General features: G+C 38.0%; 2 protein-coding genes across 3 annotated transcripts in view; one reads left to right on the plus strand and one right to left on the minus strand.

Annotated features, from left to right (window-relative positions):
- LOC126367085 (calcyphosin-like protein) overlaps window positions 1-5,336 on the minus strand; it is a 111,089-nt gene extending 105,753 nt beyond the window's left edge. Inside the window, exon 1 of the mRNA XM_050010487.1 lies at window positions 5,254-5,336. Coding sequence (XP_049866444.1) covers window positions 5,254-5,329 — 76 coding nt within the window. The 5' untranslated portion in view covers window positions 5,330-5,336. The remainder of the gene's footprint in view (window positions 1-5,253) is intronic.
- LOC126367000 (protocadherin-like wing polarity protein stan) overlaps window positions 1-26,522 on the plus strand; it is a 273,660-nt gene that overhangs the window by 79,860 nt on the left and 167,278 nt on the right. For both annotated transcript variants that reach the window (XR_007566430.1, XM_050010348.1), the window contains exon 2: window positions 11,736-11,775. The gene's annotated coding sequence lies outside the window, so the exon portion shown is untranslated. The remainder of the gene's footprint in view (window positions 1-11,735; window positions 11,776-26,522) is intronic.

Raw genomic sequence — 26,522 nt, forward strand, 5'->3', positions numbered from 1 at the left:
TTGATATTAACTCAGAATCATGGTCTTAATCATCCCCCTCAGTATTCGTTACGATGTCACTAACACCATGTATATGCAAAAAGAAAACGAAATGTGCAGTAAGTATGGCTGTAACGTATTAAAATTTGAATCCCTCATCCCGTTATAATTGACGGTCGTTATATTAGATTTTTCTAAGACAAATGGTAGTCTCTTCTTTATTAGAAGTTCTTCAGAGATAATTCCCTGTCAAAGTGATTATCTTGAAGCAGTGGACCGAAATTGTTTGAGTATTTGAAACATCTGCGGCACTTTCGGCTTACAGTAGAGATTGAATTCTATAAATACGTGTTCCGCTTAATTCCTTTCCATTCTTTACGGAAGATGTGATTTACGTTTTGTCTGACTGAATTGTCTGACTTTACTTATGGAATAGTCATATATATAACTAACTAACTTCCGTATTTTCTATCCTTATAATACAAAATTATTTTTCAACCCGAAAGGGAATGACTTCGGAGACTCCCTCAGGAATTGTCAAGAATTGTATTGTGTTTCTGCCACGCTACTATTGCATGACTGCTGCATGAATCATGTTGAGTTTATCAAACAGCGCGACACCAACGCTTTAACAACTAACTTCAAGACTAGCTTTAAACGACCAGAAATTAGAATCATTTATTCAACTTAACGTAGGATCATTGGATGAAGTTGTTGAAGGCCAATTTAACATCTTTGAATTTAATTCGTTTCACAAGGTTTCATGGCTGAGGAAAACTATTGCTACAACTTCATTATCTACATCATTTTCAAAATTCCTCTCATTGATTCCCGCATGCTCCTTTTTTGAACCTACGCAATGCATCAAAGTCAATATATATCATTAAGGGAAGTTTTAAATTACATTTTATCCTCACCAATAATTACAAAGGAATGCTCCGCCGGACGCGTCGTCGGTGCAGTTAAAAATCCATCATAAAATTATAGTGGTAAGGTAAAAAATGAATTGGCGGTATTAGCTGAATCAATTATATGAACATCAGGGCGGAAGGGATAAATAGGAACGGTGTGGCAGCTTTATAGAACCATCTTGATTTTATTCCCGAGCTCGTAATATTAACACGTCTGTTAATGATACACTGGTCGTTTGCTCATTTTACTCGTCGCGAGGATCGTATACAATAATTATGTTTGCAGACGTATTATCTACATTGTAATCAACTACAGGTAAGCTTTACATACAGGTAGGTACTTACTACAAATTTTCCTTCTCTCTTAGCCGTTATGTCGTCATTTCTTCATGAGATGCAGTTGTCTCTACCTTTCGAGGCCTTGGTCTATTTAGAAGAAAGTTACTCTACTATTTATATACGCCTGTGCATCAGGGCTCGGGCAAACAGGTTCCGAAGATGGATCCGACTAGCTTCTGCAGGGCTACTTTTTGTTCTCGTCAAAACTCGTATTGAACGAACGAACTTCGAGATCGTATCGCTTTTTCTCAGGACGATAACACAAGAAACACCAATTTAATTCAAAAAAATGAATAGTTTTTAGTGTAGTGGTCGCGCGATAGCCAAATGTCCAGTTTTTGGACGGATCAGTTTAAGAAACGACATTTGTCACGGATCTCCGTTTTTTTGTATCGTAGTGGAGCGAAAGTTATATATAATGCTAATATAGGTGATATTATTCATTTATAATTTCCAATCTAACGCAACATAAAATTATAACAAAATTGAAATGAGAACAGAATTCCGCAACTCGGTCTAATTCAAGTAACCGTAACTTTTACAAGGCCTTTAAAGCTACATTTACACTGAGTCTGTTAAACCCCTTTTCTTGTTCTTAGGTATATTTTTTCTCGGAGCTGAAGTATTTTTTGACGTCCGACATTAAACAACATCCCGGCATTAGAGCCAGGGTTGTAAAACTCTCAGCCCACGGCAGGGCAATATATTTCATGTTAGACCCCACTACCAGAGACGTACTTAGGGTTTTTAGTCTTCTTTCTTTTCAGTACCCTTTTAATTTTACGTCCCACATCTGGTGAAGGCGTCCCACTTCTCTTTTCAACCACTCCTGTCATTTACGTCATCATGTGGTCTTCTTCAAATTCATTCTTATTTTTCTTTACTACTTGTCTTTACTATATTGTGTTATCATGCTTAACATAATAAAAGTTAGTCAACGCAATTATTTGTAGTTTAAAACTAGATTTTAAACTGAACTAGTTAATCCTGTAATATTAATGAAATTAACTTTTTTCTAAAATTATTGCACACAAGTTTTCCTAATTAGTTACTAGTCTCATTCAAAACCTATTTTTAAATATCTTACTAATATGATTCTCATTGACATGTAATTCCCTTATCTAGGGATTTATGGGTTACCAGGTGTCTGTAGCTTAGTTTGACCCACTCTGAAACATTCTAGTTCCATCCCTGGTGACTGAACCCAGTTTATACACAAGTTCAACCCAAATGCCTCAGGGCACTACCCTTTTCACCGTATCGAAGGTGTACGAGAAATCTCCTTACACCTCGAAAGTAAGTAGATGATTCTTCCGCTTTATTGACATAAAACGTAAAGTCCTGATTTTAGAAATTTCTTGTAAATTACTGTTTATGTTGATCATAACATCAAAGTATGTTTTATTGCTAGGGATGTTTAATTTTGTTTACTGTTTACTCTCTTACAATATTTGTAATACTTGCGTTTATTATTTTGTGAAGTTATATTTCATAATGCGAATTGAGTGATTCCGGAATTAACAATAGGTACCTACGAAGTCTATAAACTCGAAAAGAAGCATTCGAAAATTTCATAAAGAATACAGAATATTTAAAGTTCCTGTATGATAGTAAGTGTAAGCAAGTAAGTCTAGTACTTTCACAGTGAAACAAATATGGTCACTGAATCTAGAAAACAATGAAAAAACATTTGTTTTGTTCGCAAGGACTCTGGACCTGATACGTTCGAAACCACAATCATAGTAATTCTCACATATAATTTTCCACCGCATTTAACATAATTATCATAATATTTTGCTGTTGGTAAGCCTTGCAAACAATTTACCTGCTCTCAATGAACATGTTTTCATTTCGAGTGATATTATGGAAGTTATATTCAAAAATTATAATTGTCTTTCCTTATATTCAATATAATCAGTGAGTATCCTTATAGATTTGATGTGGAATAGTGAAGGCTAACACTTGTATTATATAACCAAAAAACCTCGCATAATTTGTCATAACTGTAGAACTTTTTCAATTCGATTTAACGAATAGAATATACTTCACATCATTAAAATGAAAATTTATTATTATAAACATACATTCATAAACTCGCGCCTATTTTCCACCCGGGTAAGCAGAGACTATAAAATTCCATTTGCTTTGATCCTGACACACTTCTCTTGCTCCCTCCACATTTATCAATCGTTTCATACACGCTCGCCGGTTCAGAGTAGATTGTACTAAACCTTTTCTTAGTACATCTCCTTCCAGGTCTTCCTCTGCCAGCCCTACCACCAACCTTCGCTTGATAATCCTATTATCATTCATCCACTCTACATTCATCATCATCATCATCAGCCCACTAACGTCCCCACTGCTGGGGCACGGGCCTTCCCTATGGATGGTTAGGGAGATCGGGCCTTAACCATCACGCGGGCCCAGTGCGGATTGATGGTTATTAACGACTGCTGATGCAGCCGGGACCAACGGCTTAACGTGCGTTCCGAAGCACGGAGGAGCTCGAGATGAAAACTTTTTTTTTTATGGTCACCCATCCTATAACCGGCCTTTGCGAAAGTTGCTTAACTTCAACAATCGCAGATCGAGCGCATTTACAGCTGCGCCACCGAGCTCCTCAAGAGAGGAGAAAGGAGAGAAGATGCAAATAGTTATGATTAATTACACTTGACGATTCCCGTTCACTCTACATTATTAATATAAAATAAACATAAAATAAAGATTTCTAAATCACTAAACCTGTTCCTCTAGTCCTCAAACTATATATTGGAGATAATTCCACTACAATATAAAATACGGTTCCGGAGAATAGTACAATGTAGTTTCACAAGTTATTGCTGCAGACAACCAGTTTGTTACAGTCTGAACATCGGTGCTTGAATCTAGAAACTAGGTCTTCCTTGAGAACGGAAACTTGAGATTGACTCTTGTGTTTAGTTGAGTTTCAATGAGCTAAAGTTCCATCCAGACTATATAATTATACTGATTGCTAACGTTGAAAGTTGCTTGAAGGAAACTACGATTAATGATTTGAGGAATTGTTCTGTAAGCATTTTTGGGCAACACATTGCATGTCTAATACTAGTAATGGGAAAATTCAAAGACAAAGCTGGATAACATTGTAAAGTTAAAGAATGATTATTTTATTATTGTATATTTAATCTAACCAAGGAAGAAAGTTTACTTAACACGTGGTGTCGTTACGTTATCCACATCAATCATTGCATATGAAATGAGAATCGCTATCACTATTTTATGGGGTCCCTTGACAAAACTGGCGCTTTGGTAGACGAAAATAATAACAGACCAGACGAGACAGGTCGTGGGCCGAATAATAATTAACCAACCATCATACTCCACGCCTGTTTCACCAAATTTCTTATTCAAACTTGTTCTTTAAGTTGAAAACTTCCCCGACTTCAGTTAGTTTGATTACTTAGCCTTGAAAAGTTCTGGGAAATTGTCTAAGTGGAACTTCTAAAACGTCCGAAAGTACAAAATGCGTCTTATAAACTTTACTGTAGTGTGAAATTTCAAACAATTAAGACGGTCAAAAACGTTAAGGTGCTTAGGAAGCCTTTCATTGCTATCTCTAACAGAACCCTTATCTATTACACCGAGTCTATCGCCGTTGGGTGGAAGTAAGTCGTTCCTCGTATCTGCCTCACGACATCACTATTCGCCCATCCACAAAGAACACACGAGCGCGGGGAAATGAATCTCCTCAATTAGTATGGAAACACCACCCACGACTTTGTTTGCGTGGAATTCGTGATAAGTACACGAAGCTTATCCCTGGAAACTACACTACGTCCATTGTTCAATCACGATCTCTATTGCACAAATTTCATCTAATTCGTTTTAACGGTTTAGGCGTGAAATGTAGCAGACAGAAATACCTTCGCATTTTCACCTTAGTATGGACAAAAACCTTCAATAATCGCTCCCGCGGCCGCTTGTTTACTGTGGGAGGCTCCTATCGAATGCAATTTCACTATCTTTAAAGTAAAATTCTACTCACGGTCGCTTGGTATGGGCGCCGCCGCGATCCCCGACACGACACATGCTAGTATAACAAACACCTTAAACGAAGCCATTTTTACACTGCACTAGATCAACAATACCTAAACAGGTCTATATATAGAGGATGTGGACAGGGACGAGGTCAGGAGGCCGATATTGGGGGTCTTTATTACCGAATATTTTCAGGCATTTAACTGCAATAATAATTACGTGACTTTTTGAATGTCCATAAATATTCCCAAACTGAAACTCGTTTGGAACACTCGACTACTATTTCAACCTTCAAACTCTTCAAGAAATAATTCAGACTCAAAGGTTTTACTAGTTTGTCGTATTTTAAATTTATATGCAACCCTATACTTGTAGCTATTTAACTATTTTATCTACTACTACATACAAAATAAGGCTCTGACTAATATTTGGCGCACGCAAGAAATAAATGTGCACATTTAGGGTTAGAAATAACACAATATTTTATTTAAGTACTAACATCATCATCAAGGGCCTCGTTCGTCTTTCCAGACAATTTACCTATGAGGAGTCTGAGTATCATTTCTTCGTATAGCTTTAATATTATCTTTTCATGAAACCTAAATTACTATGACTACAAATCCCCTGATAGGAGCAAAGGGATTAAAGGGGCCACATCGAAGCAATTTAAATAAAAATAGCAATAACAAAGCAATCGGTATTAAAATTTGACATTTGCACATATATAAAAGTCAAAAAAATTGTCAACAAATGTCAAAAAGCAACATTGTTCTTTTAGATGAATCGCTTCGATGTGGCCTTATTAACCTTCCAGGTGGCTTACCCAGTTTTTTCCTTTTTAACCTGCATTGGCCATCACAAGGTCTTTCTAAGACCTTTTATGACCCCCCTTTAAAACTTATGACCACCCAGAGCCAATAATGACCTGAGCACCTGACCATGAACGCCCACAAGCCGTGATTAACTTCATACGCTACGGCCTTGGGCAATTGAATAATCGCATCATCTGCTCTCCTATTGTCATTGACATTACTTTGTTTGTCTGGTGTAGAGGACAGAATGGGTCTTTTGTTTCTGTCGCTTGCTGCGGGAATTAGGTATGCTATCAGATGTGGTCTTATTAGGTCATTTATAATAAAACCAGGTACACTTTATATTCTGTCTTTTATATCTGTATTACTATTCTTATTTATTTTTCTACCTGTTGTGTTTCGTTTTTGAATAACATACATAAAGTCACTTCTATTTCCAACCGGAGTAAGCGGGTGAGCAGACATGGAACTCCATTTGCTTCAATCTTGACACGCTTCTCTTGCTTTCTTGTTTTTGAAATACTGCCTTATTAATCTCAATTAATATTGTGATCACTTTCCTGTATTATATTTTATAACTGTTAAATACGCTCCAAAAATCAATCAAATCATCGATCCAAAAACAAATATACTACTGAAAACAGCGTATTAATAGAATCCAATCTTAGTTGCCTACTAATAACATTATAATAATGATGATATAATGAATCTTCCGTATATTATCTTGTCTCCTCCAACCGGCCAGGTCATCGACCAGCAAGTGTACCGTGGAGAATGCTATAAATATTATGATTGAACATTATGTTTACATCGTTTGTCACGTAAATAATACACCCATCAAAGCGAGGGGGGTGACAAATTGCAACGACGTCGGTAACTCTACACCAGGTACAAAAAATTGGCCTAATTTTATATTGTTCGTAGCGGTTGTGGTTAATTTGTAAGTATTTATTATGCCAGAGCATTAATGCGTACATTAATTTGTAAAACCCCGATAAGGTGCAAAAGTACAATCAGTTTCTTGCAAAGTAACAAATTAACTGGTTGCACTTAAGACCTCCTGGTTACATGTCGTTTCTGTAATAGACCAAAAACACCTACAAAACGTAAATTTTATAATTATGACAACTAAAGGTTCATAATTTTACCACTGTTTATAAATAATTCTCTGGGCTCACTGACTGCACTTTTCCTTTTTGATTATACCTCTGACTAATCCAATTGGGATATAGTCGTGAGCTTATTTCAACTACTGTTGTTGCGGAAAATAGCTTCAAAGATTATGAATATAAGTTGCTATAAGATTCAGTGAGCCCTTCAAAGGCGCCCACGCATGGAATCACAACTTGAAACTTCAAAGGATCATCACGAATACATAAATACTATTAAATAGTTGATCCTCTTGTAAATATTAAATGCTTTCATATCGTTATGTAAATCAATCCGGTAGCTACAGCTTCTATATAATTACTAATACCTTTTGACCACTACATCCTATTTATACATTATTCACGTTTCACAAAGACGCAAAGATCACATGACGCTTGTGATTTTAACAAAACTTCTCCCAAAAATATTGAATGAATAAACTACGCAAACTCACCCTATGCAGTTTAACTATAATATATCGATTACTTCAGCGCATTTGCTATGTGGTTGGACAAAATGGGGAGCGTTGAGGGCTCTCCCCATTACTATAGCGTATTCGTGACGCGAACAGCTTTTTGTGCTTTTTTTGTTGCCATTCCGTTTTGCTCGCCGCTCAATAAATTTATGTTATTTCGTGCTAGTTCCCGAATGAGTGTTGTTTTGTTCCTTATGAGTGGCGAGGTCTGTTGATTGTCTTTTGTTTTTTGTTTTCTGTGTTCCGCGATGAGTGATACGTGATTGTTGTGGTTTTGTAGCTTCGGTGTAATGGTGTTCATTTATCAAAAGTATGTTTACTTTTTGGACTTTACCGATGATAAGTAGTGCATTAAAGTAAGAAGTAGATACAATATTTAAGTACAGAACTGATCCGACTTATTTAAATTGGTTATGCTTAACATTTATAATACACAAAAACTCTTATTATATTGATGTAAACTGCAAGTTCATTGAGTGAGTTCATTTAGAGAGTCATACCTAAAATTGTCGAAGAGTAACTTTATACTTCCGTAAAATACAAAAATATTTTACTCTTATTTACTACTTAACGTTTATAATATATAAGTACTTACCTACAATGCTCCAATATCCACGTCTCTTGGTATTCTTAGAAAACCTTTACCTTTTTTTACACTCGTAATTTCACCACACTTTAATCCAATTTACCAAGTTGAACCGATGGCAGTAAACACGGGAATGCTATAAAAAAGTTTCATTACTTAAGTTGGCCTAAAATTTTAAAATGCCATCAACATTCGTATTTACGTGCGCTATATTTTTGTGCTCCCCTTTTGCCTATGTCTGGTCCGTGAACTTGGTTCTGTACACACTATTGGATTTGGTTCTACGTCTTTATAATTACTTACTTCTTGCTAGACAGGGTGTAAATGAATAAAGTGTATAGTTTTCTAGGACACCAATAAATTATGTAATGCTTATTCCTGATTCAAGAAGACAGGCTTCAAAGGTTTTCAAGACATTATTTAACTAGGGTCTTAGAACGTAGACAAAGCGGCAAGCTTAAGATACCCTCGTAAGGCCCAAATACGTAAGGCACAATAATAAAATAATAGGTTTTCGATTTTAAAAGGCTTCTGGGCTTTATGACCATAAACAAACGATAAAGCTTCTGTATTCGCAATTGTAATTATCATAATTACCTATCTTTATTAACCGAATAATTTGAGTGAAGTATACAATACTGACACAGGGGGGACAGAGTTATCTTCTCTGCCCTCCACTGCAGCAAATCCTGTTGCGCGCGTCCTTGCCGCGGGGTGGACGCTTCTTGCTTCAGTAGGCCGTAGTGAGATGGTGGCGGGGTTCGGATAGGGACTCAGACTTACAAGGTATAACATAGAACCCTTGTCTAGGGATACGTGTGAAGACCTCAACGAAGCCAACAGTACGGCAATTCAGGATGGAAAGTCATATGGTCTGTACCCTGGAACTTGACAGCGGGCAGCAGCAACTGTCACTCAGTACTATTCAGAGACGGAGGACAGGAGTCCTAGTACAGCTTTAAAATAGTCTACCCTGGGCTGCAAGAGGGAAACTACTGCCCTATTTTTTTCCTAAATAAGTAGCATGGAGAATGTTACACCGACAAGAGCGTGGCTCATAAATTAGTGATGATGATATACAGTACACTTTCAGAACAGAATCTGATACCTAATTTTAATTTCGTGCTTCTTCTTCTAAAAATGTCTTGGCATTTGTTGCAGCTTTATTATTGATAGAAAAGAGAGTAAGTAGCCTTTAGCGCCCGAACCGAATCCGACCGTCTACACAAAATAAACTGTAAACTTGTCTCATAACTTCAGTATGCCGGAAAGACCTCCGTTAAACTGGATGTTTTCAGAATTTCCGAAGTTTTGTGCGTTTTTACGATTGTTATACCGTCCTGGCGGTGACTCATGTCCGGAGATACGGATATTCCGGATTTATTCCTTGTTCACTATTCAGTACCATTATGAAGGGGATCATGACAATAGGAAGCAGTTACGTAGAGTTTTGTTGTCTTTAGACACATTTGTCGTTGGATGTTTCCCCTCGTGTTGTCAACTCGGGCATTGTCGTATTGTGTATTGCCATTCATTATTTGCTGTGCTTTGTGGTTCTTGGTATATATTAAGAAAAGTGAAGTATTTAGACATAAAAAATATGTAACAAATGTTTAGAGATAACATACTACCAAATTTTGTACGATCATAAGTGTAGTATCTTGAGAAATACCTATACAGGGTGTTAGTGACATCGTAACGAATACTGAGGGGGATGATTCAGACCATGATTCTGAGTTGATATCAAGTGGAATTTTCCGTCGCAAAATTCTTGATTTATTTTTAGTTTTTTAAAATTATTGTCAATTCTATACTTTTGCGATGAAAAATTCCACTTGATATTAACTCAGAATAATCAGCTGTTTCATCCCCCTCAGTATTCGTTACTATGTCACTTACACCCCGCACAAGTACATACTGTACCCATACAAGTAGGTATGGGTGTGAGTGACACCGTAACGAATACTGAGGGGGATGATTCAGACCATGATTCTGAGTTGATATCAAGTGGAATTTTCAGTCGGAAAATTCATGAAAATTTTTGTTTTTCTTTTTATTATTTTCTGTTCCCTACTTTTGCGACGGAAAATTCCACTTCATATCATCTCAGAATCATGGTCTCAATCATCCCTCAAAGTTTTCGTTACGACGTCACTAACACCCTGTATATTACCTATAGAACCAAGGAAGGGAATATGTAGAATGTAGAGCTTTTAATGTTTTCGCCTATCTATTTAATGAGCCTACCAATTTATCTAGGATGATAATATATCTCTAAATTAATAAAATATTATATTACATATTTAATTGGAGATGTACTTAGAAAGGTTCAGTACGAACTACTCCGAACCGGCGTACGTACTTATATGAAACGATTGATGAATATGGAGAAAGTAAGAGAAGTGTGTCAGGATCGAAGCAAATGGAATTATAGTCTCTGCTTATCCCTGTGGAAATTAGGCTTGAGTTTATGTATGCATTTGTAAAAAAAATAAAGATTTCATTACAAGCAGTGTAGTGGAGTTAGGTTAGGTTAGGTCGCCCCCTCCTGTCGAAGAAGCGTATACACTTAAGTCTGATTATATTATTACGAAAGATTTACGCGCGTATTACATACTATTTGTATGGACATTGAGTCCACACACTTCAGCCGTGAAGCATTCATAATTTCATTAACCATCCAACTTAGAGCGTCAAAGCCAAAAGTCTGAAGAATAATCCTAGTGGCCGTCAAAAGACCCTGCTAATTCGTCCCAGAGCACACCGTGGACTAATCTCATTAACGCTTCCCGCGTGAACACTCGCCCCTAATGGACCCCTAGTGCAGCTTGACAAAGGACGCAACTCGTCAAAGCTTCTGCTAGCCGAGACTTACCCATAATCCCTACTTCCCTACTAAATAAATGCGAAAGTAACTCTTTCTGTCTGTTTCGCACCAAAACTACTAAACCGATTTTGATAAAATTTGGTAAAAAGGATAAAAGGTTAGACCTTGAGAAAGAACATAGGATAGTTTTAGGAGTAGACAATACGAGTAAGGGACAGAGCGCACGGGCGGTGTTGCTTGCACTTACGCGCTAGGCGACCCACGGTACGACTTAGTAACATCGTAACGAATACTGAGGGGGATGATTCAGGAATTTCATCTCGGAAATTTAATTCTTTTTGTTGATTTTTAAATTAATTAAAATTAAATAATTTTGCAATAGAAAATTCCACTTGATATCAACTCAGAATCACGGGCTCAATTATCCCTCAAATTTTTCGTTACGATGTCACTAACAGAACTGTAAATAATAATAATTGAACTGTAAAGTTTTAATAATCGTTAATTTTTATTTCTATTTTCTTTAGGAATTATTTTATCTTGAATCCGTATTCTGCACTTTTGTTAGTCATATTACGTTATAAGAATTGTATTCCATAATTTAAACATTCTTTTAAATTTATAATGTCCTTTGTTTCAGGAATTCGTCACCAGAACTCCATTCGAAAATCATATTTCTAGTAAGTTGCTTGATTACATTTTCAAAGACGACAATTGTTATAATTTCAGCAAATTAATTTTGAACTTTGGAATTTAGCTGCCTATCTTAATTGGGGGTTTTCGCATTTCATTCTTAATTATTAATTTCTTGGGAGTTTTCTACTTCAGAATCCGTTTCACGGTGAATTTAGTTAAAATCGGCGGTAAGTATATTAATTAAATTTTATTTCATTTAATTTTGATTTTATTAAGGATCGTATAATGGACTAATAAATAGATACTCGTAATACTTCATAATAAGCGTAAAAGTTTAAAACTTTTTACCTAAAAGACTAAGTAATCTGATCAAATAGGAAGTAGGTAGGCTCCGTGCTATATATATATACAGGGTGTTAGTTACATCGTAACGAATACTGTTGGGTATGATTCAGACTATAATTCTGAGTTGATATCAAGTGGAAATTTCTGTCTGAAAAGTCATGAAAATTGCAGATCTTATTTTTTTTAATTATTTTCCATTCTATACTTTTACGACGGAAAATTACACTTGATATCAATTCAGAATCATGGCCTGAATTATCCCTTAAAGTATTCTTTACGATGTCACTAACACCCTGTATAAGTAAATAGACGTTTATAAACTTATTTCGCATCCTTTCTAACTAGCAAGTGACATTGATTTGATGGTGATTCAACTCACCTCATGAGCTCACAACCTATTCATTTGAGCTAGTCAAGAGATATATCTATCGCAAAGTGAACTGAGTATTCGCACCATCAAGATTTCTGTTAGACCAAATCGATGTAAGTATTTTGAATAACTGGTTTGAACAAGCAGGTTACAAAGGCCACATTGAAACAATAGAGTGTTTGAATGGGTCAAAGATAAATTATAAAATGCTAATCTAGAAATAGAATCCAGTCTAAGATGACCAAAAATCAATCTCAATTTACTTTTCTACTTATTTTCAAGTTTTATTTATGAATTAAGAAACAGTGAGTACGATGTTTGACCGCTTTTATGGATGACGTCACAGGATAGTATTTCTACACAAACTCTAAAGAAGACTTTCGTTTTGACGTTTCGTAAAAAGTATCTCATATTACTACGTTGTTGAGGAGCCTATTAATCTATTTAAAAGTAAGTGCGCAATATCAGGGAATGTCAAAAGCAATATTGCTTTTTTAGGTGAATTGCTTTGATCAAGTGATATCTGACACTTAGGTACCACTGACACATCTCTTTCGCTCTAAGTAGGTTCTCTTCAAGTAGGTTAAGAAAATTTATCATGACAGCATATATTATCTCCATCTGAAATCTGAGCGAGGCTCATGTCATTCGACTGAGAGTATGAAGCGTACTTCATCCACATTGCTTTTTCGGGAAGTATACCTAGGTTACCAGTCAATCTAGTTGCCAGTTTTCAATCCGCCCGAAGGCATCTGACTCAGCTTAACGACTATCCACTACTGTCGTATGCCAATAACCGGGTGCGACAGATTTACGTGCATTCTGGAATATTCCACTAACTCCGCTGAAATGACAGTAAAAAAAGGATAGACTGTTTGCGACTCCATATAATTCCAAACATGTAAAATATGGGGCCTCATTCCTCCGGCCAAGTAGTTAGGTAATGCTGATGCTTATAGGTACAACAATACGTCACGTTAAAAATATGAGGTTATAATGATTCGCCACATCCATTTTTAAAAATGAAAACTGAAACCGCCTTACAATGACCTAGGTAGTGTTAGATGATAAGAATCGATTAGCCTAATCTCGACTGATACATCACTGTGCTAGAACGTCACAACAATTTCGCACTTTGACAGATCTAATTCGTACCACACGTTAAAGCTATTGCAAAATGTTATCTGTATTGAAATATATACACTTTATTGTACAGAGGGGTTAAAAAGGCTACATCGAAGCAATTAATCTAAAAAGCAATATTGCTATTTGACATTTGTGTAGAGGTATATTGCGCACTTAAATTCAATTCTTGATAAATAGCTTTTGTGTGATCACAATTCTGCCAGTGTCACGTATGAAGAAAATATGTGTATTTTCTTCGAATGCGGCAGGAATAAAATCTAATTGAAATTCGTATGCGCAAACGTCAAATTGCAATATTGCTTTTTTTTTTGGAATTTTTGGCCTGGTTACATAGACCTTTAGGCCACGTCTTCATTTTGGAGCTGATTCCAGCAGACACATGGAAATATGCACTTATATTTTTTGAAATGTTTTCTTAATGTAATTATAAATGGGTTGGAATTGCTTTTATAGATAAGTTGCTTCGATGTGGCATAAATAACACCCCTGATCATCGTGCTGACTAATAGTAGGTACTTATTTAATACAATAGAAAAAAGAAACAGATTTTAGAACGCGAGTAGACCCGCGGTCACTAGACAAAATATCTTCACCTTTGAATATTTTATCACAACATTTCATACACAGATAAATTAACAACAACATAAAACGTCACAATCTTGAAATCAATAAAAAACGGCCGAGTCACTGGTCCGTAGAAAACATAGGGAGGGCTGTGAGTCATCCGCCATTACTAAGGGTAGTTCACCCCCGAATTAAAATTCCGTGTGTACCCCTGGATTACAGATGATCTAGAATTTGAATGGATAATGGACAATTTTGAAATATTATGAGTAATTTTCATATTACTTTTGTTTTAATTAAAGCCATAGTAGCCTGGTCAGAACACGTCTCTTTGTGAGTTCACAAGTTCAAAGCCAGTACGAAAACAAATATCAATTTAGTTTTCGAATTTGTTTTGTCATATGCTCAGCGGTGAAATAAATCATCGTAAGGAACCCCATGCCTGAGTAATGTGTATTTGGAGATAAGTATACGGATATAATTTGTAATCGAGTGATTTTCCCTTCGGGTCGGAAGTTCAAAAGACAGTCGCTTCTGTAAAAATCTGTAACTGTCAAAATCTTAAGGGTAGGCGCTTACTTACCCTCAACACGCATGGTCTAATAGAAAGCTCAGGTGAAGGTATTCACTTCATCTTGCGATAAATGTACCTCTGACTAGCCCAATTTGGAATAAAGTCGTGAGCTTAGGGTATGTTGATGTATGTATGTATGTATGTGTTATATTTTGTTGGCATTATAAAGTGCATCACATTCATCTTACGACACAAAGGCTGCGTGAAGCTGCAAGTCGTTTACTTATGATTTGTGGCTTTTTCGATCTCAGTCGATACGGGATACGGGCGTACGTTTATGTATGTGTCTGCATTTATGACTTTCCTCTCAAGCTCAGCGCAATATAGATCATACATACAAAAACTCAAGGAGACAGACTCCGGAAGAGAACTTTCAGATACTTTTGTCAAATGGTTAAATACACTAGAAATATATAATATAGTTCTAACTTGCGGCTAGTGGTAGCCCAGTTGGTCGCTTACCTCTCACTTTGAGGTCGCAGGTTCGAATCCAGCACAGGCACAGGCCTAAACCAATGATTGTCGAATTTATTTTCGAAAGCATGTTTGGAATGATTATCACGTACTCGGCGGTAAAGGATTATTTCGGAGGTATGTGACCTAACTTGTATTGGGCTGGTTTTCCCTTCGCGGGTTGGAAAGTCAGACAGGCAGTGGCTTCTGTAAAAAACCGGACCTGTCAAATCTTCTGGTTAGGTAATCGGACCCCGTGAAAAACGGGATAATTCTAGGGAGATGAAACAGTTTTAACTTAATGTAGAATTGTAATCTTCTTCTTTCGTATGGGTTGTAAGGTAGAACCATGTAGAGCTGCTTAAGTCCCCGACATAGATTATATAGTAGTAGTGATCAACTATTAGCCATAAAAACACATCCACCAACCCGCAGTGGACCAGCGTTTGAGTATGCTGCGTACCGCCTCCAATTGATTGAGGTGAGGCCTGTGCCCAGCAGTGGGACGTATATAACTGTTTATATAATGTTACGTTAAACACATCCCACCGCTGGGTACGTCCCTTTCTCCAACTAGGTAATACCTACTGATAATAGATTTAGCTCTCCCTTTAGTTCCAACAAGGGCTAGCAATTATATTAACGAGATTACTCAGGAATATAATTCGTCTGCTCCCCCTCCAAGTCTGATGGCAATATGGCGACTAATTGCGCCGATTCAGTGCTAGCAGCCAACCGAGCCGGTGGCTTGATTGATTATTGTTGTTAATGGATATGAGCATCTAGCGCATAAATGAAATAATACTTGAATATGACTTTAGCACGCATTTCTTATCTACCCGTTCTCTAAGGCTGTTTCCTTTCAATGCAATCAGATCGCATGGCTTAGGCACACCAGTGATGTGCCATTGCCGGGAATGTTCCCAAAGTCATTAGTGGTAAAGACACTGGCTGCTCTTCTTTTTCAAATTATTCTTTCTTGTAAACTGGTCCTCTACCTAAAGATTACGTAAAAAAGTTCTTTTTACATACGTTTTGCGCAAATTTACTGCCCGGAACGTTCCCAAAGTGGGAATATTGGGGCACAACACATCTTCTATTATTCTGATCAAAATAAAGAGAAGAAATATAAGTAGCAACATAATTCTATAACATATCTGATCAAATGAATACATAACATAACATAAACTGCCTATATACGTCCCACTGCTGGGCACAGGCCTCCCCTCAATCAACCGGAGGGGGTATGGAGCATACTCCACCACGCTGCTCCAGTGCGGGTTGGTGGAGGTGTTTTTACGGCCAATAGCCGGGACCAACGGCTTATCGTGCCCTCCGAAGCACGGAATCATCTTACTTTTTCGGACAATCAGGTGACTCAAGCCTGAAAAGTCCTTACCAAACAAAGGACAGTCTCACACAGTGATTTCGACAATGTCCCCATCGGGATTCGAACCCGGACCTCCAGATCGTGAGCGTAACGCTCTAACCACTACTAGACCACGGAGGCTGTTGTTGTGTTGTTGTTGCGGAGGTTGTTGGATCAAATGAATATCAGGCGACAATTATTTTTATATATGCCACTGTCATTACATTTTTTAAAGGATTGTGTACCCTAGCGATGAGAAAATAGATCTGTAAAACGCCATCTATATTGATTTTGGGGCACGTAACCTGGAAAGTCCCTCATTATGCTATTTTAGAGTTATATAACTATTCGCTTAGATTTTTCATGGTTATAACCCATTATTTCATCAAAGTTACATAGACATGCTTTGACATCGCGGTCATCTACACGCTGTACTCAAGTCGTCATTTTGTTCGGATATTGCACGAATTGCATCGCGCCACGAATTGCGTTTCTCGTTTTTACACTGTTTGACACGTATTGCGTTTGTTGTGTGTGTCTCTTTATGTTAGTATCTATCATCTTCTTATCGCGTGGATTGTGAGGTGGCGAGCGATCCTTTCACCATAATGCAAAGAATATTACTTCGATACTAACGGCCTCCGTGGTCCAGTGGTTGAGCGTTGGGCTCATGATCCAGAGGTCCCGGGCTCGAATGCGAGTGGGGACACATCACAAAAATCACTTTCTAATCCCTATTTTGGTTAGGACATTACAGGCTGATCACCTGATTGTCCGAAAGTAAGATGATCCGTGCTTCGGAAGGCACGTTAAGCCTTTGGTCCCGGTTACTACTGATGTAAGTATGTAGTCGTTACATGAGCCATGTCAGGGGCCTTTAGCGGTTCAATAATAACGCTGACACCAGGGTTGATGAGGATGGTAAACCATCTCATAATCCACATGATAAGAAGAGACTGTCGTTCCAAAATAACCACAAAGGTGAATGGTCAAATGCTTGGTGACTCAATAGATCGATGACCCATTAGAGCTCTTTTGGCTTTGTACAGCACTAACTTACCTGGATATTGAAGCCTGGTTGTAATCGATAAGCTAAGTGTCAGATGAAGCGAGGCGACTAATTGCGCCCATTCAGAGCTGGTAGCCGACTGAGCCACTATTTGATCGATTATTGCTAGTAATGGATATCACATAGCGCCGAGGAATATGTAAGAATAGGTATACGTTATATACGAGTAGAAGGAGAAGCAAACGATAATGCTTCCGAGAATTAGCACTAACAGTACATTTATGGTCAGTCATATTTATCTTTATGTTATATTTTTTAAAGATTGAGAAGGGAATGTTAAGTTGGTTTCGACACGTAGAGCGGATGAAGGATAATAGGATTAAGAAAACAGTAGGTCTATAGAACGTTGGTGGTAGGGCTGGCAGAGGAAGACCTAGAAGACCTAGATGTACATTAGATAAGGTTCAGTACCATCTACTCTGAACCGGCGTTCGTGTACAAAATGATTGTTGAAAGTAGGGAAGCAAGAAAAGTGTGTCAAGATCGAAGCTTTTTTTTTTGACGTGACTTATTGTAGATTTGCCGCAGATTGCATTAACTACTTGGCCGGACAAATGGGGAGCGCTGAAGGCTCTCACCCGGTACAACGTTTAAGACTACAGGCCTGAGGGTGCCCAGTTGGGCGCGAACCTCGGCTCAGGGCGTCGTCTGAGAGAAAGAATATTCAAGATCGAAGCAAATGGGGTTCCATAGTCTCTGCTTACCCCGGTGGGAAATAGACGTGTGCCTATGTATTTCATCTTACAAAATCACTCAAGAGTTTTTGCTATTTGTCGTTTGGTGACTTGCAGGCACACTCCAGTAAATATCGTTTCTCTGCATAAAACAGTTGACAAATACCTATCAAAAACTAAACGAGGCTAGAGTGAATTGGCATTGCTAGGTAAGCGTGATTCACCTTAGATCACATCGTCACTTACCGTCAGATGAGATTATGGTCAAACGCGATCCTATAAAGAAAATAGATGTATTGAAAAACGGATTTCATAAATATCTTCAACATGTACACGTGAGTAGATTGATGAAAAGAAAAAAAAAACAAAAGTACTCTTTTATATATTACGTACCTAAAAGCAAAAGTGTAGTTGTGATTTTAAAATTTAGTGATAAGTCACGCAAGTCTTACCAAGCAGCAGTTTAATAGCTCGGCACCCCTACTGTTGTCTTCGAATAGTGGTTGAAATAATTACCCTGCCATGTTATTTTGCGGAATACCGAGAAGGGGCCTCTTATAGCTTATTTTTTATACTTAAAATGTAAATGTACAAACAGATATTTACTGCAGTGGTTTGTTTGCCTTTTGATGCATTTTCGCCTCTTGCTACTGAAATCAATGACGGCATACCCCATGCGAGTTCAGTTCAACTAAAGAATAGAATAGAAATTGTTTATTATAAAAGGACGCCACACACAAAGACAAGACAATAACATCACTTGAAAATTTTCACAAAACAACGAGGTACAAAAAGCATAGAGGATGTTAATTAGAATGATCATGAGGTGGTGGTGGACGTCTTGAGATAAAAGGGCCTCACTAAGCATAAATCGCGGGAAGCTCTGTAGATTCCTCACGCCTTTTAAGAAGCTTTTTGTTTCAAAGTTTTTGGCATGATAGGATTTTGACAGTTAATATATAAAGCGAAGGTTTGTGATAGGACTAGCAGAGGAAAACCTAGAAGGACGTACATTGACCAAATTGGAGATGTTCTTAGAAACGGTTTAGTACGATCTATTCTGAATCGGCGTGCGTGTATGATACGATTGATGAATGTGGAGCATAGGACTCCAGTATCTAAGTGTCCATACAAAAAAAACTAGGAGAATACAAAGGAAAATTTAATACATTTGAGGACCGCGTCACGACATAACAGAAACAGAAATGTTGTCTATTTACCTGAACGATTTGTTCTATTCACTTCAAAGTGGAACAGTCCAAGCCGATTATAACTAATTTGAAAAGGAAACGTGATAATTAAGAAATTTGCTCCAGCAAAGGAAAACAAGAACAGCTTATGATCGTTTCATGTTCATTAATGGAGCGAAAAACGAAATCGGTAAGCACAGGTCTCACAACGGACGCCTTTAAAGCTTACTTTGACCAAATAAGAACATTTTTTTTAATCACAAGTGTGTGGAAGTATGCAATGATCAATTAGTTTCGTAATGAATTTTCCCTTGCATTCCGAAATAAACTGGTAACAGGCACTGTGGTAAACAAGGCGGGGCAGTTTTGGCTTTAGATAAAATTTTCCGACTATGTCCATAAGGCCAGGCGCGCACTACGAGTTTTTCGCCGCGCGGCAGAAAAAAGCAGCGGCATAATATCGTACTGTAATACTGAACCAAACAGTTTTAAATTGTGTTGCGCGCACTTGACGACTGAGCCACCGGCAGCGGCGCAGTATTACAGTGCGACATTATGCCGCTGCTCTTTTCTGCCGTGCGTCGAAAAACTCGTAATGCGCGCCTGGCATAACAGACCGAGTATCTCGGAATATCTTTGCTGCTTATAGAACTAGCTATTGACTGGGAATAAGGGTAAGTAGGTAGGTAGTAGGCGTGCTGGTTGGTTATCCACCTCACAACGCACACGTTAAGCCGTTGGTCCCGGCTACTATTTACCGATGTAAGTAATTAGTTATTACATCAGTCATGTCAGGGGCCTTTGGCGGCTTAATAATAACCCTGACATCAGGGTTGATGGGTTTGCTAATCCACCTCACAACCCACACGATAGAAGAAGAATAGCTGTCATCGTAGAGAGATGAAGTGGAGGCTTTCACCCAGAAGTGCAACAATATCCTAGTAAGATACTATTTTGCTCAACTGTCTATGTTTGTTGTTTTCATTCATTAATTTATTCAAGCACTTACAAAACATTACGTTAACTCAAATAGCGATATAATGCTAGGAATGTTCTCTTGGGGATCCTATGAGTTGAGCGACTATTTGGGCGCAATCAGCAATTGGTTTACATGGAAATCAGAATCATTTATTCAACGTAATTATCATGGATAAACTTGTTGAAGCAGTTGAAGGTCAATGTAACATTTATGAATCTACGTCATTTCGCAAAGTGTTGCAAGTGACAAGACACTGCAACAGCAACACATCTTTTATATTAAAATAAGGGTTGGTTATATTATATTAAAAAGAATGAATTCCATAAGTAAAATAAGATAAATTAATGGCTCACCATTTTACACAATTGTATACGTAATATCACGCCTATTTCCCGTCGAGGTAGGCATAGACTACGGAATTTCACTGCCTATTTTAATATAATAACTATTTTATTCAGATATTTATTTTATCATACTTTGGACTTGCGTTCTTTGAAGACATTGCTTGTTTAGTGAAGACAAGACAATAGCGAGTCCACATAAGTTCGTGATTATCTGTGACGTTCATGCAAATTCATGTACGTGCACCTTTGTGTAGGTCATTTGCAATGAAAATTACGAAATTCCGTACTGTTTTTAGTTTCTAAACACTGGTGTAATAAAATAGTGTATGTACTACCCAGTATATTTGGTTTAATCTATGAGTATGTAAGTACGACAGACAGTAGAAATAAGTAATTTATTTTAAAATTATCTCAAAATGTTCCAGTGTAGGGCCGAAATTCAACACGGTACTAAACATCATCTCCCTAGTGTGTTATCCTATTGTCACAGGTCTGTTTTTTTACAGAACCTTTCTGACCTTCCAACCCGCGAAGTTCAATACAGGTTAGGTCACATACCTCCAAAACGCATTTCTCACGTGTTTGCATAAAATATCTCACGACTAATTCCCAGCAGAGACTATGGAATTCGATTAGCTTCGATCCTGATACACTTCTTAACACACAAGTTCATCACATCATAATATTATGTTAATCGATTTCTACGTCATTAAAGCAGCAATAAATCGATTCTCGTTCGAACCAAATTTACTTTAATTTACACTTAATAGACATCTTTTCACCATAGGCATTACAGACAGGCCACTTTGTAGAGGCTGTATGGAGGCAGAAGGAACTGTCTCTCACGTCATCCTGGAATGTGTGGGTGTTGCAGCACAACGGGCAAAAATCCTGCAGCAAACGAGGTCGCTCCGTGAAGCTTGTGAACGTTCCTGGAGACTTCTGAGCTTCTGGAAGGAGCTAGGTTGGCTGGTATAGCCAAAAATTATTATACGGATAATGGGCCATCCATTTGTCTAAATGCGGCAAATAGAGCCCACTACTATACCATCACCCACCACCTCGGTGGTCTAGTGGTTAGAGCGTTAGACTCACGATCTGGAGGTCCGGGTTCGATTCCCGATGGGGACATTGTCGAAATTACTTTGCGAAACTGTCCTTTGTTTGGTAAGGACTTTACAGGCTTAAATCACCTGATTGTCTGAAAAAATAGACTCCGTGCTTCGAAGGGCACGTTAAGCTGGGGACCAACGGCTTAACGTGCCTTCCAAAGCACGGATCATCCTTCTTTCGGAAAATCAGGTGATAACCCTGAAATGTCCTATAACCAAACTAGGGATCACAAAGACATCATCATTCATCATTGACATGACGCGATCAAGCCAATTTTATCACAAGCTCACACCGGTATGCATTGGCATCAGCCATATCACATACTCGCTAAACGTGTTCGGCATTCTGATACGAGATTGTCCTTGGTATGGGAATCTCTGTTCGTTACGAACCAGTCGGTCGATGACATGAACAGAATTTGTTATGTTTCTCTGTGGTGTATGAGGTAACATGTCTGGTTATTGTGAATCGTGTTGCTGCATTTTTTGGTCTAACAAAGGTGGAACGCGTGTACCTTACCTAACTCTTAACGGCCTCCAGCGTTGGTCTCACGATCCGGAGGTCCCGGGTTCCCGGTTCAAATCCCCGTAGGGATACATCACGAAAATCACTTTGTAATCCCTAGTTTGGTTATAGGACATTACAGGCTGATCACCTGATTGTCCGATTGTTCGGAAGGCACGTTAAGCCGCTGGTCCCGGTTAGTACTTATCGATGTAAGGTAGTAGTCGTTAAATAAGCCATGTCAGTGGTCTTTGGCGGCTCAAACACACATAATATACATTTATACAATATAGGGACTAAAACTTCAATTAAATAAAACAGATTCAATCAAAGATCTTACAAATTGGTTTTCAATCGTGATTTCCACAGAAGTACCTACCGTTTGGAGTAAAATCTGAACAAATATTGTTTCCAATTCCCGTTTCAATTCCATTTTATAGTTCCTACCTACGAGTACCTATACTAAGCCAATTCTTATAGGTACCTACCTGTACGATCGTAGCACAAGTAATTGGACTGAGCTGAGACTATACATACCTACAGGGTGGGCAGAGCCACAACTCATCAATAGCATAGCCACTCATGATATTTATTCCAAGACGGAAATGATGAACCGCATGGTGTCAAGTTATCAGCATCGCACTCAAATAGATGGTTCGTCATTTTTAAAACTGATACCCTTTTCTATACACGGCCATAAAATAAGTTACAATGCTAGGAATTGAACGGATAGTCCGCCCCGCGCCAATTCGCACATCACCCCCCTTGCTTGCCGATTTTCAGAATAAAAACTATCCTATGTCCTTTCTTGGGTCATTAACTATCTCCATATCAAATTACATCCAAATCGGTCCAGTGGTATTAGCATGAAAAGGTTATAGACAGATAGTTATAAGATTTGTTGATAAAATAGGTAACTATCACGCTAAAGCTGTACAGTTACATATTTGACATTTAGTGAGACTTACAGTTCAATTTGTCAAAAAAGTTAATGTGACATGGTACCAAAGTGTATATTAATGCTCGTGACCGTACACCGCTATCTATATTGCTTTTGGTGAATGTAGCCTGGAAAGTCCCTCATTTCAGACTAATATCCTTCAACCTACACCTAACTCGTAGTATACCTACCCAAGCTAAAGTCTAGGACTCGTACCTGGCAAAGGTTTCAGACAAATGAGTCTCAAAGGACACAGAATGTTTTCACAGTCCAAACCTTATCTATTCGCACGGAAAAGCTAAGATTTTTTGCCTCTTGACTATAAAAACTTGAAAATTTCTAGAACTGTTAGGTATTTATTGTGTATCGCTATATAAGACATAAAATTATGCAAATTCTCAACTACAGTTTTCCGCCCGCGTGGACTTCGGTTATCGCACGCGGCGCATTTCTTTCCACCCCCGTTTCATCTCTTTAGGAGCCGATTTTCAAAATAAAAACTATGTCTTTTCTTGGGTCACTAACTATCTCCATGCCAACTTACACCCAAATCGGTTTAGTGGTTTTAGCGTGAAAAGGTAATAGACAAATAGAGTTATAATTTCGCATTTATATTTGTTTTTGATACTTGTAAGTTTTTTATCTTTATAAATCTAATTTATTATAATAGTATGTAGTCGTTACATGAGACATGTCAGGGGCCTCTGGCGGCTCAATAGTAACCCTGATACCAGGGTTGATGAGGTTGGTGCTCCACCTCAAAACTCACACAATAGAAGAAGACTAATTATGATATCAACATTTTGTCTTCTTTCTAATTTAATAAATTCCCTCTCCCCTACCATTCCTTCGGAATTTTATAAAAAGACAAAAGTTTCTAACAATACGCGTCTGAGATACTGCGATAGTGTAATTACGTTACTTCTCTGTTCCCACTCCTGTCGTTCCCAGGCATCGAACCGCGACCGTCCATTGTGCCCGTAGACTGAACTTTAGATATGAATATTAACTAACCCTTGAACGTTTCACCTGTGGGTTCTTGATTCTTGTTCGACTTGTTTCGGTGACGTAGGAGAGGTGTGGAAGATTTTAAATTCAGATAAGAATTAGTAATCAATGTTATCTATAAACAAAGGTACATTGGTATAGGCGTATTCTTCCTATGACTTTTTTCGTTATAAGCGTAGAAAGCCTACAACAACAGCAGGATACATTTTACGGCTTCAGTGGTCCAGTGGTCGAGCGTCGCGCTCACAATCTGGAGGTCCCGAGAACGAATCCGGAAACAAAATCAAGAAAATCGCTTTGTGATCCCTAGTTTGGTTAAGACTAACGGCTTAGCGTGCCCTCTAAAACACGAAGCTCTTACTATATCGGACAATCAGGTGATTCAAGTCTGCAAAGTCCTTACCAAACAAAGCAGTCTCACAAAGCGATTTCGATAATGTCCCCATCGGGAATCGAACCCGTCCAGATCGTGAGCTCAGAACTAGAACCACTAGACTAGACAGTTGATACATTCAAATTATCTAATCTTATCTAGTTTGTGTCGTAACACAAAGAAGATACCTACCAACGCTTATTACCCGACTTCATAAAAGAAGGCGGTTATGTATCTTTTTGGTCGGCATAGATGTGATCAAAATAAAACCCTATATATAGCGGACATGCGTGTCCAAATATAGCTCTACAGAAATATAATCGTGATGAAGAAATAACTGCACAGTTGTCCCTAAAGGTCTCCACACACAGAGGTGGTTCCGGGGAGAGAAGCGGGAGATTGTACAAAAAAAAAGTTGCGCAGAAAGATAATGAAACAGTAGATTACATGTATAAGATACAAGTTTTACTCAACTCTAATGCCCAAAAAACAACATCGTTATGTACGCCGTAATTGTCATATATTAGTCAAAATACCGTAACCTTATCGTGAGGAACTCGGTGGCGCAGCGGTTAACGCGCTCGGTCTGCGATTGTTGAAGTTAAGCAACTTTCGTAAAGGCCGGTCATAGGATGGGTGACCACAAAAAAAAAGTTTTCATCTCGAGCTCCTCCGTGCTTCGGAAGGCACGTTAAGCCGTTGGTCCCGGCTGCATTAGCAGTCGTTAATAACCATCAATCCGCACTGGACCCGCGTGATGGTTTAAGGCCCGATCTCCCTATCCATCCATAGGGAAGGCCCGTGCCCCAGCAGTGGGGACGTTAATGGGCTGATGATGATGATGATGATGACCGTAACCTTATAAATGTAAAATGTTTTAATATATATGTGATGTGGTTGTACTTTGTAAATAAATAAATAAAAACAAAAGTCACTGTGGTACACCCACCGGCTTGCTTCTCAAACCCTGGTATCGGACTTCGTGAGTTTTTAATTTATCTTAAGTGCAGTTTTCTCTACTTAACAAAACAAAATATAGCGCTACAAATTGAAAGAAATCAAATATAATTGTCATTATGATTCAAAGGGGTATGCAGACTACAATATCTAACATTAAAAACTTTCCCAATCCCGCAATGCTACTACCACCTTTATGTGTGCAGTCCCTTATAATGATCCAAACTGGTTTTGTTACACTCAGATGTGGACACGACACTCTGCTTACACCAGCACCGTTACTGCCACCTCGTTAATTGAAAGAGCTTCATAATCAACTATAATGAAATTAGTTTAAATGACATACCAGGGCTTAGACCAAGAGGACGACCAAAAACAAGATGGGCGGATGTGGTCAAAAAGGACCTGTGTATGTGCAATGTCTCCGAGAACGACACGTCCGATAGAGCGAAGTGGAAGATACGAAGAAGGCAGACCCCACCATCAGATGGGAATAATAAATGCCAAGGAGAGAGAGAGAGAGTTTAAATGACATTATTACTGTGAGGTGTGGGTACTTAGTTCATCTTGCGATGGATGTATCTCCTACTACCCCAATTGAGTAGCTTCCCAGGCCAAAGATAAATTATGAAATTCTGATTACTAAATAAAGACAGACAAAAACGTTTTCTTTTTTCTATTTAACTTATTTATGAATTTTAATAAAGAAAATGTAATAATAAGTGCGACATTATTTCACGTTTTTCTTTGACGTCACGGGTTGCTTTGTAATACAAATTCCATGATAATTTCAATTTTATTTTTAATTTTATTTTGACG

The sequence above is a fragment of the Pectinophora gossypiella genome, chromosome 5 (genome assembly GCF_024362695.1).
Source record: "Pectinophora gossypiella chromosome 5, ilPecGoss1.1, whole genome shotgun sequence".
Taxonomy (NCBI): Eukaryota; Metazoa; Arthropoda; class Insecta; order Lepidoptera; family Gelechiidae; genus Pectinophora; species Pectinophora gossypiella.